Raw genomic sequence first — 16,337 nt, 5'->3', positions numbered from 1 at the left:
CTAGGGTTCTCTTTGTAAAAGATACCCAAACTATAATCAGATCCTAATGCTTTTCAAGGTCCAATAGGATAGTTAAAAACTGGATACTATGACATTGAATCTGACCTTAAGGTGGAAGAAACTTCATGAGAAGTGTAGTTATGCAATCCTAATGTCATCCAAGTCTCTCTGGTCCCTCTCATGAGAGGTGGTAGGGCATTAGGTCTGATGAAAGCTGGATTAGGGATCTGGAATGGCATCTAGAAGTAGATCGAGTAAACATAAAACAGTGGCCGAGGTCAAGAATCAAGGGTCAAGGCCAGGGAAACTATTTACATCATGCCTCAGGTAAGTGCATAGCCAAGAATAGGAGACTGAGAAAGAGATCAGGAATAAGGTAACCCCAGTAACAAGGTAAGATGAAGGGAAGAGCATCTAGGAATAAGACCATGAAGAGAGGCTCTGAGACCCAAGGAGATCACTGATGAAAAATTTCCTAGTCCCAGAAATCTGGGCTTTAGTATATGCACAGGATCGATAACAATCATTATTAATTCCAGAACATTTTCACTGCCCCCAAACGAAACCCTATTTCTATTAGCATCCACTCCCCACTCCCCCCTCCCTTCAGGCCCAGGCAATCATAATCTACTTTCTGTCTCTATGGATTTGCCTATTCTGGACATTTCATCTAAAGGGAATCATGCAGTGTGTGACCTTTTGTGTCTGGCTTCTTTCACTTGGCATATTGTTTTGCAAAAACAAGTGCTAGATTTTTACTTAGAAGTAAATCAGTGAAGATTTACTTTCCTAGGAATGGGTACTTGTGGTAGAACAAATATGACCGTAAATTCTTTGAGACTCCACAGAAAGAACTAAGTTCTAAGAAGACATATTTCGCTTCAACATAAGGAACTATCTGAATATAGAATAGTCTGTCTTGCCCAAGAAATGTTGGAGAAGTCCCAAGGGAGCTGGGGCTGGAGAAGACCCTGTAGGAGAGTGGTAAAAGGGATTTCTATATAGTAAGTGTTTTGGAATAAATCAGAGGGAGAGGGAGCTGGAAATGAAGGATGACAACTAGCTTGCTTGGTTTGGGGGGGCATCAGAGAAAAGCTCAGCAGAGAGAAGCTGTTTCTTGCTCATATCCTGACCTGGCTCATGTTGTATTTGGACAACAGCTGCCGGGAGCCATGTTTGCCTGGAAGTGGCAGGATGTTTATAGTTCTGAGTTTTACTGAGTGGCTGAGCCAGCCTCACAGGTGCTTCCCTGCTGCCTCTCAAGTGAGGTCCTGACACCTGGATGTGGGTTGGAGACAGGAGCAAAGTGGGTGTGGGAATAACTCAGCTGCAGTTAGTGATACATCCCTGTGCTTTCAGCCACTCAGTGCATTCAACATAGAGTACCTACTGAGTGCCAAAGCCACCCAGTGTTTTCTTCTCCCTTTTGGATGTGGCTTGAAGGTGGGACCACTGTTGTGCTGATTACTGCTGTAGAGCACCTTCTATGCGCCAAGTGCTAAGCTGGTCACTGCATACACATCACCTCGTGTAACCCTTTCAACAACCCTATAAAGTTGTATTATAACAACTTAACAGAGAGAATGCTGAGGCTCAGAGGTTATTCTCTGAAGAGAATGCCTTAAACCTGACAGCGTATGGACCCGACACCCATTATCCTTTCTGAAATGTAAAAGGATGCTTGTCATTCTCCCTCAAAGAAACACAGAAACAGTCTCTCTGAAGGAAAAGTTGCCATGAAGATTACCTTAGTTCTAGTTCATGACTTCCTAAAATGTAACATGCTTTTGAGTCGCCAGGATGTTAACACGCAGATTCTGACTGGTAGCTCCGAGTGGTTTCTGAGATCCTACATTTCCAGTAAGCTCCCAGGTGATGCTGATGCCGTAGATCCTAAGACCACGCTTTGGGAGCAAGGTCTAGTCCATCTGAGAGCCACAGAGGTTAACGCTTCTCAAGACACACCGGAGTGGAACCAGACCTAGAACTGGGATCTGGTAACCCTGAGCCCAGTTCCCTTTCCCCTCACCAGGCATGGGAATGAACTTCGGACCTGGGTTTGAGCCCCTGCTCTGCTACCTACTGGTGCCCCATTTCAACTGCAGAATGGGCTAATAATGCCTCCTTGCAGACAGGTGCTGAGGCAGAAGGCAGCACTGTCTCAGCACGACTCTGGCCCTCATTACATGCTAATCTGCTCCTTTTAAAGGATAAGCTCAGATCCAAAATCCCCACAAAGCCAATTAGATCAGTATGGGCAGCAAAGAGCACCCCCACCCCCGGAGTGGCCTTTGCTCTTTACTACTGAGAGTGTACCAGGGTGAATGGTGCTCCCCCCAAAGATATATCCACCCAGAACCTGTGAATGTGACCTTAACTGAGAAAAGGATCTTGGCAGAAGTAATTAAGTTAAGGACTTGAGAAAGGATGAAGCTGGATTACCTGGGTGGGCCCTAAATCCATTGACTAATGTCCTTAAAGGAGACAGGAGAGGGGAACCTGGCTGGCTCAGTCAGTGGAGCACGAGACTCTTGATCTCGGGGTTCTGAGTTCAAGCCCCACACAGGGTACAGAGATTACTTAAATAAAAATTTTAGAAGGAGAGAGAGCAAGAGAGGCAGAAGCAAACACTCAGGAAGAGGCCACGTGAAGCAGAAGCAGAGAGTGGAGCAATGTTCCAGATGCCGAGCGAAGGACTGTCCGCAGCCTCTGGATGTTAGAACAGGCAAGGCACAGATTTGACCCCGGAGCCTCTGGTGGGAGTGTGGCCGACATGATTTCACACGTTTGGCCTCCGAATTGTGAGGGAGTATATTGCTGTTTTAAGTCACAGGGTTTGTGGTAATTATTATAGGAGCCTCAGGAAACACAGTAGACAAGTACCCTCCTTGCCACGCAAGATTCTCCCCCACTCGTTGCTTCCCCTGCCTTCCCTGCACTCCCATTTTCAAAGGAGACACTGAGGGACTGGGAAGCCCACAGCCTGCCCCCCCTCCGCAGCTCAGCCAGGCCCCTGGGGCTGGCATGAGGGGCCTGTGGGGAAAGCGGAGACCCCCACCGCCGCCCGCACACCACTCAGATCACTCACGTGGCACATGGGCCCCCAGTGTGAAGCGGAGGGCGTTTCACACCCAGCGGCCTCCATCCTGCTGAAACTCAGCTCTGTCTCCTCCCAGAAAATTGCTGGGAGTGCAAAAGCGAGGAGGCCCTCTGGCACCCCCAAGGCTAATTATCACCCTGGGCCTGACCTCTACTGTATAATTACTCTGCAGTGTCCAATGTGCAGTTGGGGCAGAGGTTCCTTCTTGTTTTCTAAAAAGTCTTTCCCAGAACTACTGGGGACTGGCCCCAGTGCCTCAAACCATTGTAAATGTTTACAGGAAACCGTTCAGCAGCACAGACTGCTTATATGACACACATATTGTGAAATGTAAAATGAGGTCATTGTTCAGTAAATCGCTTCTTGGTCGGGTAGTGGGAAAGGCTCCCAGCATAAACCTGAGACCAGATTCAAAGAGCTTGAGGGAAATCTAGTCATTTCCAGGCTCTCCCCCCAACCTCCAGGGTGATGCTAAGCCATCCCGGGACGGCGTTGGTCTCCGGTCTCACTTTCTAATGCATTCCAGGAAGGAAAATCTAAAAAACATTATTTTTAAAATTTTAATTCAATTTTCCTGAATTATCCTGCTATGGGTGGACTCTGGCATCAGAGTAGATTTCCTATTGGTCCAAGCAGCAAGCGCAGCTTACACGAATGCAGGGACAAGGTTCCGTCATGATGCTATGCAAACGTCTCCACTCATTCAATCATTCACATTTATATGCAGGAATTTAAATATCCATTCATTCAACAAGTCATCTGATGAATTTTGAGAGGCTTCTATGTGGATACAGCAGTGAGCAAGTCCCTCCTCTGTCCCATGGGACTTGCAGTGTGGCATGGCAGAAATGGGACGGAGAACAGACCATGTGAGGGACATAGAAGGTGGAGTGACTCCTCCGTTCCAGAAAAGTCCAGTGAGTTGAGTCCTGAACGAGGAATGGAGTGAAGGTGAGGATCAAAGATAAAGGTGTTCCAGGTAGAAGGAAGAGCCAGAGGTGAGAAAGAAAAGTGTTGCCTGTTCTAGGAGCTGCACGTGCTTTATGGAGAACCCAAAAGAGCATGAGTGGGAGGGACATGACTTTGAGAGGCAAGTAGGAGCTACTCTAAAAGGCCTCATACGCCCCACTGAAGAGTTGAGACTCTATTCTGGGTTTGTAGGGCCCTTTATTACAAGCTTTGATACAGGTGAGCTGCCCATAAGCAAGCACATTCTAGGGACAGTGCATGCCGGCTGGAAAGGTGTGTATAAGGCAGGAACCCCATTTAGATATCAGTAGTTCCGCTGAGCAATGTGACAGAGGTGAGGGTGGAGAGAAAACGGTGGATCTGAGAGATATCAAGGAAGTAGAATAGTGAGGTCTTAGTGGTAACTAATTGGAGTGGGGTGAGGGGAAAGAGCGAGCCAGGGATGAGCCCCAGATTCTGGCTGGCACAATATAGCGAATGGGCCACCTGGGAAGCAGGAAGGCTCCTTTTAGGGATAACACCTGTAAGAATCCAGACCTGAGATGCAGAGGCCCTGGACCTGGGCAGGAGCAGCCCTCACAGAAAGAAAGGGACCGATTCAAGAGATTTTTACCAGAAAAAGAAACCCCTTCTGAGGTGAGAATTCTGGCACTCAAAAGTTAAAAAAAAAAAAAAAAATGTCACAGAGGAAGTAATTGGATACCCCTTGTAAAGCTGAAACAGCAGGAAAAAATTAAGAGGAACAACATAAATAACAGAGCTGGAAATGAACCAGAACGAGGCAGGCAATTAATCACTGCTGTTCTTATAGGTGAGCTCATCCTAGAATTTTCTATTTCTCCATTTGGAATCAAACAGCTAGGTCCTCCCAGAATTATAAAGGTGGAACTAATCCCTGAGACTAAGTGAATAGTCTGAGGACACAAAGTTCATGGCTGTGCCAGGACAAGCACGCAGCTCTCTTATCCCTGTCTCCCCAAATACTGCCGTGAGGACTGATACCAGAATCGAGGCAGGGGTAGAACACCTCAAGCCTTCACCAGCAAAGAAATAGGGGAGTCTCTTTGTTCCCGTCCCTCTGTCTGTGGTTATGTCCCCCTTCCACAGTTTCCCCACACCCATGACCCAGATTTTTCTTCCTCCCAACTCTTCTATGAAATGCATCTACCATCTCTTGTTTCTTGGGGATCCTGAGCTCTCAGCTGGGTAGGAGCGATCACGCAAGTTCAACTAAGTCAGTTCCAATCAAAAATGACCAAGCACATGCTAGTTAGTCACAGGGAGCGGCCATTAGGAGTAGGGCTGGGAAAAGGCCAATGCAGGATTCTCCAGACTCTGGCTGTGAAGACCTTCTTGAAGTCTTGAGACACTGCTGAGGATAATGGGTGCATTAGTTTCCTAGGGCTGCCATAATGAAGTACCACATACCACGTGGCTAAAAACAGCAGAAATTTATTGTCTCCCAGTTCTGAAAGCCAGAGTCTCAAGTCAAGAAGTCAGTAGGCTATACTCCCCCCTGAAGGCACTAGGAAGGACCTGTTCCAGGCTTCTACCCTGCTTCTGGTGGCCTCAGGAGTTCCTTGGTTTATGGATGCATCTCTCCAGTCCTCCGTCCTCACATGGCACTCTCCCTGTGCCTTTGTTGCCAGAGGTCTACATTCTGTAGCAGGCTTTCAAACCCCAATCATTCAGCTACCACCTTCCATGATTTTTGTCAACCTGAGCACTACTGAGTTAATCTACTCATTCAACCCCTGTCCTTTACAAAATATCAGCAAAATCATGGGTTTAATGACTCAGTGATATCTATATATAGTTGACCTTTGAACAAAACAGGTTTGACCCTTGAACAACACAGGTCCACTTATATGCAGAATTTTACAGTACAGTACTGTAAATGTATTTTCCTTATGATTTTCTCAGTAACATTTGCTTTTCTCTAGTTTACTATAATAATATATGATACACAAAACATACAAAGATGTGTTAATTGACTTTATGTTATCACTAAGGCTTCTGGTTAATAGTAGACTATTACTTGAGTACTAAAGTTCTGGGGGACTCAAAAGTTATACATGAATATTCTACTTCAAGGAGACTTGGCACCCCAATCCTTGTATTATTCAAGGGTCAGTGGTATATACAGTCAATGCCATATAGTCCATAAGGGTAGAAGAATTACTTGAATCCAGGCTGAAGAATCTAATTCAGGGTTTGCTGGCTAAATAGACTTTCTCATTCCCACACCTGCAATCCTTGGATCAGCTTTCCAATCCTGTCTCCATGTTCTTGAAAAGGATATTCTCCCCTTATTTCTTATTCATTATAGTTTTTGATACTGATCAAATTGCCTACAATGAGCATGTGGTACTTTTGGAACATCAGAGGAAAAAACTTTTTAGAAAGAGTGTAATCTAAAAATGTAAGAGTCAGGGAGCACCTGGGTGGCTCAGTTGGTTGAGTGTCTGACTTCGGCTCAGGTCATGATCTTGTGGTTCATGGGTTCGAGTCTTACATGGGGCTCTGTGCTGATGGCGTGGAGTCTGCTTCAGATTCTCTCTCTCTCTCTCTCTCTCTCTCTCTCTCTCTCCCTCCCTCTCTCCCCACCCCTGTTCATGCTCTCTCAAAAATAAATAAATATAAAAAAAATTTTAATGTAACAGTCAGGAGCTTAAAGAGACAGTTAACCATCATGGTCCCAATTTGGACTTCTCTCTTGACATTGACAAGTTTAAGGGTGGGCTTCATATTGTAGCAATGTGGACCTATATTTTATTCTCTTCTACTCAGTTTTAAGTACCTGGAGGCCAAGGAACAGACCATACTTTTTTTTTTTCAGATTTTTCAGTTTTATTGAGGTGTAAATTCACATCCCATACAATTCACCCTTTAAAATGTACAATTCAATGGCTTTTAATATACTCACAGATATGTGAAATCATCATTGCAGTCAACTTTGAACATTTTCATCACCTCAAAAAAGAAACCTCCTACTCTTTAGCTGTCACCTCCCTACCCAGCCCTTCCCCAGACACTAATCTCCTTTTTATCTTTATAGATTTCCCTATTCTTGACTTTCATATGAATGGAATAATATATATACGTGTTCTTCTGTGACTGGATTCTTTCACTTAGCATAATGTTTCAAGGTTCATTCAAACTGTAGCATGTATCAGGACTTCATTCATTTTTCTGGCCAAGTAATATTCCGTTGTATGGATATACCACATTTGTTTATCTGTTTGTTCACTGATGGACATTCAGGTTGTTAGAAACCTTTCAGCTATTATGAATGATGAAGCAACAAACATTTGTGTGCAAGTTTTGTGTGGCCATTTGTTTTCATTTCTCTTGAATACTGGGAGTGAAATTAAGGCCATACTCGTTTCTCTTTCCACTGCAATGTCTAGCACTGTGCTTCATGCCATGTGAGGCCTCCATGGATATTTGTCAAGTGAGTGAAAAGAACACACTTCTCCACGAGATATTAAAGCTAAGGGATGCATCTAGGCTCCACTGAAGCCTCTAACCAATGCCCCAGCTTCCTTGGAATTGAGTAAAATCAACCTCCATCTTCTTTCTTGTTCACTCTTGGCCTTGTCTCTTTCTCCTGCACTTTAGGAACCGATGAAGCAGCCATCATTGAAATCTTATCAAGCAGGACATCGGATGAGAGGCAACAAATAAAGCAAAAGTACAAGGCAACGTATGGCAAGGTGATTCCAAGCGTCCCTGAAAACGGGCACACAGCCTTGGCCTTGGAGGTCTCTGCTTTCTCTACCTTCCCAAGGCAGCAGAGAATATCTTTAAAGCTTTAATCAGTTAGCTCAAGAGCAAACAAAAGTAAACCACTCTTTACAATTTTAATTGATTTCAGAAAAACTGAAATTGCCTTGTTAACTTCATAGCCTATATAATCAATATTCTTTAACTCCTTTTGAAAACTGACTTCCTTTTCCTAGTAATCCCTCTGTCATTTTCCCATTGATAATTCTACATACTAACTTACAGATAGGCCAATAACTTGAAAATCAGTTTTCACAGGTGGGTCTTTATACAAGAATTCTTCATTTATCCATCTGTCTTCAAGAATGATATGTTCTTCATAAGTGATTGTTATAGAACACTGAAAAAAACCTCCATTTCGTCAAGCATGACCGCTTTTTTCTTTCTTTATGTGTCTTTTCTTTCATTTGTTTTGTTGTTGTTGATGTTATGTATCGATTTTTTTAAGTATGCAGTAGGCTTTCTATTTTCTTTATTAATATAAGATGAACACAATTTAACCTTTTCTTTTTTTTTAGGTTTTTTTTTTTTTTTTTTGAGACACAGAGAGAGGGAGAGAGAGCAGGGGAGGGGCAGAAAGAGAGGGAGAGAGAGATCCCAAGCAGGCTCCGCACTGTCAGCACAGAGCCTGATGGGAGGCTTGAACTCATGAACCATGAGATCATGACCCGAGCTGAAATCAAGAGTCGGATGCTTAACCGACTGAGCCACCCAGGTGCCCCTACAATTTAACCACTTTTTACTGTCATTAGAATTATCAGCGTGCAAAATGAATATTAATTATCATGCTATATTCTAATACATGTTTATAAAACCTTTACAGTTTCAATCCCTCCATGTATAAATAGATATAGAGATGGGTTTTCTTACTTATTTGACATTGGGCAGACAATAATCTCTTTAGGCCTTGGTGTCCTCACATACAGAATGAAATGTAATTCTCAGGTTGCTGAGAGAATCGAACAGGCTAACGGCAGCACGTATCAGTAAAGGGAAGCTATCCTAGGTACGATTGTTTCCATTTTATAGAGAAGAAACCTGGAGCTCCTCTGTTTCCATGACTCAAGCAAAATCACACACTTAGTAAGAAAAAGAACCGACACTCCCATCCCAGTCTTCTGACTCCAGGGCCAATGTCCACTCCTGAAGAACTCATTGCCACGAGAGGAGCTATTTATTTCTACACTAAATGGCCCACATGGCTGCACTTTTATAGTTTTTCTGCTTCTCTCTTCAGAATCAGGCTTGTCAGTGTCATTCCTTGATGACATTGATGAAAGTCTGTGAATCTTCAGCTCAGCTGCATGGAATTGAATTGAATGATGTTGAACTTTTATGCTTGTCGGCACACCTAACTGTAGCAGCCTCTCAAGTGCTATGTGTACCCCCACCCTACTGACATGGAAAGTCAGATACAGGCTTCTTAAACTTGAGTGGAAAGCAGAGTAAATGAGTTTGAGGTGAGGACTTAGGCGCTCTGCTAAAGATAAAGTAGGCATGCTCTAGCACCAAACTTTGCAATACCAACACGTGCCAATCTTTGCTTACTTTCCAGTTCGTGGCTGTTTCAGACAGTTGAGACTGCCAAGGAGGGGGTCTAGAATCACATCTGAAGCTCAAAGATGTTAGAAACAGGCAAATCAAAGTCCCCATGGCAACCGAGCTCCAAAGAGAACTCGCATCCCAAGGTGACACCGCTAGTGAGCCGGAAAACCGGGATTAGAGCTGAGATATCCTGAGCCGGCTTCTGTGTCCAAACAGAATGTAAACACACAAGGATCTGTTTTCATGCTTGTGGCTTGTAAGAGTAGGCAGCTGGGGTTTCTCTTCTCTGAAGTTCTACGCAATGCCCATCTGACCTGAAAAAAAAAAACATTTCCAGTCTTTGGATGGATCCACACTGTAGAGTACTGACCAAAGGCCTGCCTTTAGGGGATGCAGCGTTAGATGGAGCAGCTGCCTGAAGACAGAGGCAGTGATAACCATGGCCCCCACATAAGACTGTAAACCCCACTCATTAGGCAAAATCTTCCGGGTTTTTTTCCCAGGCTCAGAACTCAGAGGTTCATAAAAGAAACAGTTGATTAGCCTTCTCTTAGAAAGTTCCTTTCAGGGTGGAATAATAGTAATACCCACTTACTGAACATTTAAAGTGTTCCAGGCTTGGGCTTTGTCTCAGTTAATTCTCCCAACAACCCTGAGTTGAGTCTATTGGGGTGCCTGGGCTCAGTCGGTTGAGCGTTGGACTTCCCCTCAGGTCATGATCTCACGGTTTGTCAGTTGAAGCCCAGAGTTGGGCTCTGTGCTGACAGCTCAGAGCCTGGAGCCTGCTTTGGATTCTGTGTCTCTGTCCCTCTCTGCCCCTCCCCTGCTCGTGCTCTGTCTTTCTCTCTCTCTCTCTCAAAAAATAAACATTAAAAAAAAAGAGGTGAGTCTCATCAGACCCCCATTTTTCAGAGAAGGAAACTGACAATTGGTTAAAGTACATTTCCAAGGTCACACGGCTGCTGTGATCATATCATTAGCCGTCATGCCACATTGCTGAGTGGCCACACCTACTCTGTGATGTAATTTGAGTTCCTAAGCTGCTGACTGCTCCGTGAGTCCCCAGTCTGACCCACACCTGGACACGAGGTTCCCTCTTCAAGGTCCTTCACTAAAGTTGGGACATTGGCGACACTAGTTAGACTGAACACCAATTTTTGTCCCTTTTGTCACTAACCCATCATGTCAGAGATACACAGGTTGGAGCAGGCAGTTCACCTATAAGACTGCACCTCCCAAAAAACATCCTTGAAGATGGACACTTGCTAAAAACAGACGCCAGTGGGCATTTCATATACTTCATTTCTTCCTTAATGTATTTTCATTTCTTCTCCCTACCTGAGTGCTTTCCCACATGTGTCCCTGTCCAGATTTAACAAGTTAACCAAAGTGACTACACATCTGGTTTGCCCAGGGTGGCCCTCGTTTATTCGTGTTATGCCACTGTAATTACTGCTAGTTTATTATTTCCCCCATTCACTCTCAAAACCACCTCAGGGGGGGCCTGGGTGGCTCAGTCAGTTGAGCGTCTCACTCTTGATTTTGGCTCAGGTCATGATCCCAGGGTGTGGGATCAAGCCCTGTGTTGGGCTCCATGCTGAGCGTGGAGCCTGCTTGAGATTCTCCTTCTGCCCCTCTCCTCCACTCACTCTCTCTCTAAAACAAAACAAGAACCATTTAAATTTGGATGACAAATGATCTGATCCCCCAGAGACAACAAACTCATGTTTCAGGCCTTTCTAGTCGCGCAAGTGTTTGGGGGGGAGTCCTTCATTTTTTTGAGGTCAGTAAATAGAAATGATGCCAATACCTCTCCCCTCTCCTGCCAGGGCTATTCTGGAGTTCAGCGAGAAGGCTCTCTGAACCCTAAACTATCCAGCAAATGCTGTTTGTTATTGTGATTCATCTTTGGGGTCTCCAGCCCTGAGCAAGGGATCTTCTCTGCCTCTCTGCCAGTCCCAGAGGAAGTCACAGTGACGACTGTCCTCCAGAGCAGGTCACTCATGTCACTAGAGCTCTGCCCAGCTCACTCCCCTTCCCCATGTGTCCTTGGCAATCTTCATGTTGACCCTAAGGCCATGCAGCGGGAAGCCTGTCCTCTGCTTTGGGCCATTCCCCAGTCAGGGCTCCCGCTATCTTCCTCCAGGACCTGGAGGAGGTGTTCAAGAGCGAACTGAGTGGAAGCTTTGAGAAGACAGCCTTGGCCCTCCTGGACCGCCCCAGCGAGTACGATGCCCGCCAACTGCAAAAGGCCATGAAGGGTCTGGGCACAGATGAGGCAGTGATCATCGAGGTCCTGTGCACAAGAACCAATAAGGTGAGTGCCAGCCAAGCCCTTAGCCCCAGCCCCTGAAGGAACATCCAGATGCCCATCAGAGAGGGTTGCAGCAGCCAGAAGGAAAACTACACCTCACATTCCATTCGTGAGGTGAGCAAGTGTCTGGACAGAAACATGTCTGTTTGGCACGTGCAGGAGAGATCTTCCAATCTTCCAGCTGTCAGTCTTCGTGTTTCCACCTCTGGCTTGACAGAATAGATCCTTCCAGAACAGCTGTGTCAACGCAGATTTTGTATTTGTGAAAGGAATGCATAGTTTTATATGCAGGAGGCAAGATTCTGCTTTCCTCCACCCAGCCTGACTTTGCAGGTCTTCGGCACAAATAATGCAATAAATGGGCTAAGCGTGTTTGTGCAGCTGCCTTGTCCATGGCTGTCATCTAGCATAGAGTACAAAAAGGACCATAAAGAGGCAGGGAAGCAGTTGGTGCAGAGGGGATCCCCGTGAACACCTCTCGTGGCTGCCAGCACCTTCCTGGAGGTTTCCATCTACTTCTATCAGCAGACCTCTCCCCCTGTCCCTGGGCACATGCTGCCATTTCAGGAGCTGAAAAGAGCCTTTGTTAAGGCTTTAGTCAAAGCTCATTCATCTTTGGTTCCAGAAGCCACGAGGGCCAAGGAATTCATCACGAGTAGAGAGGGTCCACAAATCATTATTTGGAGACCCCCACTCTCTGCTGCAACCACTCATCATGTAGAATGGGGGAAGTCTAGCAAGGAAAAAGCCAGAAAGTCCCCAACATCCTTGAGGCCTCCAGGTAGGAAACAGAAGCAGTGTTTGGAGCCAACAGCAAGGAAAAACTTCAACAGATCTCTGATGCTAGAACAATACTTTAAAAGCCTTGCATGTAGATGACCTTGGGTTGGTTCCTTCTGCTCAGTCTGTGGGGTCCAGCACATTTCCCCAAACCCCTGAACCCCTTTCCTCAGCATCCCTGGACTTCTTTTCTTTCCACAAGATAATAAAAAGCCTCCATTTCAAGGAGTTTTTGTTCAGGAAGGGTCAGCGAAGGAGGATGGTATCAGTCCGGTCCTGCAGTTATACGGTGTTCCCAGTCAAGGTCCCCCACCTTCCAGAAGCTCCACAGTCCCAGCCAGGAGGCGTCCAATATTAGGGTAATCGGCAGGCTGCCTTGGCGAGAAGGTTCTGATCATTATTTTTCTAATCTCACTTGACCACATGTGGTTCCCCCTCAGCCTAGTTTCTTCCAAGCCCTGCTCTCAAACAACAAACAAGCTCTTTTTCTCCCCCACAATCAAATCGATCTGACAATAAAAAGAACAGTAGGGAGAGAGCAGGCCCTGGGTCCAGGCACATCCTGGAAGTGGGTTAGAAGGAGAAGAACAGAAAGAGCTTCACGGACACAAGTGGTCAGCCCCCAGCAACTCCCACATCCTCCGGCCCCCCAGGCTCCCCCCGTCCCACTGTCCCCACTGCCTTTTCCCTGGCCTGCTGCTAACTCTTAAACAGTTTGCCAGTGAACATCTGGGGAACGCCTGCTCCTAGACACTGCTGGCCTAAATGTAAACTGAGGCAGCTCCTGACGGGGCCACTCAGCCTGAGTCATTGAAACACAAAGCACATCTTCCCAGGACACACCCCAGAGAGAAACTTGCAGCCCTGCACGCAGCACATTGTTTACTGCACGAAGCCTTGTGTCAAGTAGGGAAAAAAATTGGAAGCAACCTGAATGTACATCCATCCGAGGCTCGCTAAATAAACCGTGGCTTGCTGGAGGCCGGGACGTTTTGTATCCACCTAAAAAACACTAGGTGACTACGGATAAGCGTAGCTGGATCCCCAAGACACATTACTGAGTGAAAAAATAAGTCCAAGAACAACACATACAGTATTCCACTTTGGAAACACATACACAAAACAATTCTATATGTTTTCAGTAGCACACCTGTCTGTATACAAATGCAAGGACAAATGCTTGGGAAGATACCCACTGTGTGACACTAGCCTCCTGAGTAGAGATGGGAGCGTGAGATGGAGGGAGGAGGCAGCAAAGTAAGACATTAGCTTAGCTGTGGTAGTTTTGCTTTTAACTAAGGAGAATGTATGCGTGTGTTTGGTGTGTGGTTAGAGATGTTTGCACCCGGGGGCTTCTTCACACCTCCAGGGACCCGCCCCAGGCCTAGGCCCTGAGCCATAGGATGGCTCTCTTTGGAGGAAGTCACGAAGGCATCCTGTGTCTGGAGACAGGTTCTGGCTACTTCCCTGTGTATCTCTGTGTCTCCTACTGATCAACCCCACCTTGGAGTATTGATTTTTGTTTTATTACCCTTCCTAGGAGATCATGGCCATTAAAGAAGCCTACCAAAGGTGTAAGTGACCTTTTGTTCTGACTTTGGATAAAGAATGTTCCTTTCAAAATACCTCTGGGAAATGAAATCATCTGCTTTCTCTCCTCCCTTTTTCTTCTTCGAAAGTGTTTGACAGGAGCCTTGAATCAGATGTCAAAGCTGATACAAGTGGAACCCTAAAGAAAATTCTGGTGTCCCTGCTACAGGTAAGATCAGGCCCACCAAGGGGAATATCTCCTTTGATCAACACAACTAGTTACAGACCTTAATTGCACCTGTAAAATCTCCTTTTTATATTAAGATAACATAACATCGTGGGAGTGACAGCTTATATTCACAGGTCTTAGCCGCACTCAAGGGAAGGGGGTCATATAAGGGTTGGACCACTCAGGATTCCGCTGGCCACACAGGGCTCAGGTTAGAATTCAGAACCTTCCATGACCAAGTTTCAGGGTTCTTCAGCACTGGGAACCCCCAAGAGGTGAAATAAGATATTTTGAAAGGATCACTATTAGCTTTCCAATGGAGTCACTCCAGGGAACATCACGAGGTTGCTTTCAGCCTGCTTAGAGGTCAGTGGGGTTTGTGAGCCACCCTGGTTTCTACGAGAAAAACTCAAGTGTTGTTTCAGAAGCTACCCTGTTTATCAGTTGTGCCTAAAGATGGCAGCAAAGAGCAACACTGCCACTTTGCCAGGTTCCATCTCCTCCAGACCACCCTTCTGAAATCACCCCCAGCTTTCCAGGACTTTCTCTTTTTGTTTTCTGTGGTCAAGTGGGAACTCAAGTTAATAACAACGTGTCAATTTTTCTAGGCTAATCGTGATGAAGGAGATGAGGTGGACAGAGATCTAGCTGGTCGGGATGCCAAGGATCTGTATGATGTAAGTGTGCAGATGCACCAGTCCCCGCCAATTCTTTGTCCTTTTTAAAGTTTCTTAGCACTATTTTCAACAAATATTCCTCTGTTTCATGCAAATGGGAGTTTCTTGAGAAATAAGCATGATCTTTAAAGTATTTTCAATATATACAGTCTTTGTGAACCTGTAAGAATTGTTCCTATTCTTGGGGCGCCTTGGTGGCTCAGTTGGTTAAGTGTCCGACTTCGGCTCAGGTCATGATCTCATGGTTTGTGGGTTCGAGCCCCACGTCGGGCTCTGTGCTGACAGCTCAGAGCCTGGAGCCTGCTCTGGGTTCTCTCTCCCTCTCTCTCTGCCCCTCCCTGGCTCACAGTCTGTCTCTCTCTCTCCCTCTCTCTCTCTCAAAAATAAATAAAAATTAAAGAAAAAAAAAAAGAATTGTTCCTATTCTTGCATTTCAGAGTTTACTGCTTCAGGTCCATTTTGGAACAATGAAGGTATAAATATTATAAATAGATGTGTGAAGTAAACTCTCAGGTATAGTGCTTAGTTGATCAATTTGACTTCTATTCAGTGCATATTTTATAACTGCCTGTAAGCAAGGCCTGGTCATAGAACAGTATATTCAGTCTTTTACGCAAAAGGCTTTTCCAAAATGTTTGCATTTGTCCTGCAGGCAGGGGAGGACCGCTGGGGCACTGATGAGCTTGCCTTCAATGAAGTCTTGGCCAAGAGGAGCCACAAGCAATTACAGGCCACCTTTCAAGCCTACCAGATTGTAAGTAAACAAGCACCAGGGCAATGGAGTTCACACCAAAACTACTATTTCCAAAAGAAGTCCAGATCAGGGATAAGGAACTGTGGGGGTGTTTTACAACAGCAGCTCTTAATCAGAGATGATTTTGCTTCTTCCCCACCTCAAGGAATAATTGGTAATGTCTGGAAACATTTGGGTTGTCACCTTGGGTGTTGGGGAGGCAACGCTAAGAGCATCTAGTAGGTCAAGGCTATTATACATCCTACAATGCACAGGACAGCCCCGCAACAAAGGCTTATCCGGCCCCAAATGTAGTGCCAAGGTTGGGAACCCCTGCTTAACAGCAGAGGCTAGGAAAACAGAGGAGTGTCAAGCTGAAGAGCAAAGCCCTAGAGTCAACATCCAGGTTCAAATCCATGTCCTATCACTGGCAGACTCTGTCCTCATTTGTAAAATGGGACAATAATCTTCATCGTCACACCCTCTTGGGCTTCTTTCAAGAGTTAAATAATATAGAGGAGCCCCAATGGCTCAGTCGGTTAAGCGTCTGACTTCAGCTCAGGTCATGATTTCACTGTTCATGATGAGTTCGGGGCCCCGCGTCGGGCTCTGTGCTGACAGCTCGGAGACTGGAGCCTGCTTAGGATTCTGTGTCTCCCTCTCTCTCCGCCCCT

The 16,337-nt window shown here is 45.6% G+C and overlaps 1 protein-coding gene and 1 long non-coding RNA gene across 4 annotated transcripts in view; one reads left to right on the top strand and one right to left on the bottom strand.

Annotated features, from left to right (window-relative positions):
• Positions 1-16,337, top strand: part of ANXA13 (annexin A13) — a 51,543-nt gene that overhangs the window by 24,085 nt on the left and 11,121 nt on the right. For all 3 annotated transcript variants that reach the window (XM_060611254.2, XM_060611255.2, XM_060611256.3), the window contains 6 exons: positions 7,691-7,785; positions 11,547-11,717; positions 14,035-14,068; positions 14,174-14,253; positions 14,862-14,930; positions 15,583-15,684. In XM_060611254.2, coding sequence (XP_060467237.1) covers positions 7,691-7,785; positions 11,547-11,717; positions 14,035-14,068; positions 14,174-14,253; positions 14,862-14,930; positions 15,583-15,684 — 551 coding nt within the window. The remainder of the gene's footprint in view (positions 1-7,690; positions 7,786-11,546; positions 11,718-14,034; positions 14,069-14,173; positions 14,254-14,861; positions 14,931-15,582; positions 15,685-16,337) is intronic.
• Positions 111-3,339, bottom strand: LOC144615088 (uncharacterized). Its single transcript, XR_013553484.1, has 3 exons — positions 3,089-3,339; positions 1,748-1,928; positions 111-239 (listed from the first exon to the last, which is right to left on the bottom strand). It is a non-coding gene; the product is annotated as an uncharacterized LOC144615088 (long non-coding RNA).

Source organism: Panthera onca, chromosome F2 (genome assembly GCF_046562875.1).
Source record: "Panthera onca isolate mPanOnc1 chromosome F2, mPanOnc1 haplotype 2, whole genome shotgun sequence".
Lineage (NCBI taxonomy): Eukaryota > Metazoa > Chordata > Mammalia > Carnivora > Felidae > Panthera > Panthera onca.
This window is presented reverse-complemented; position numbering and strand designations above follow the sequence as displayed.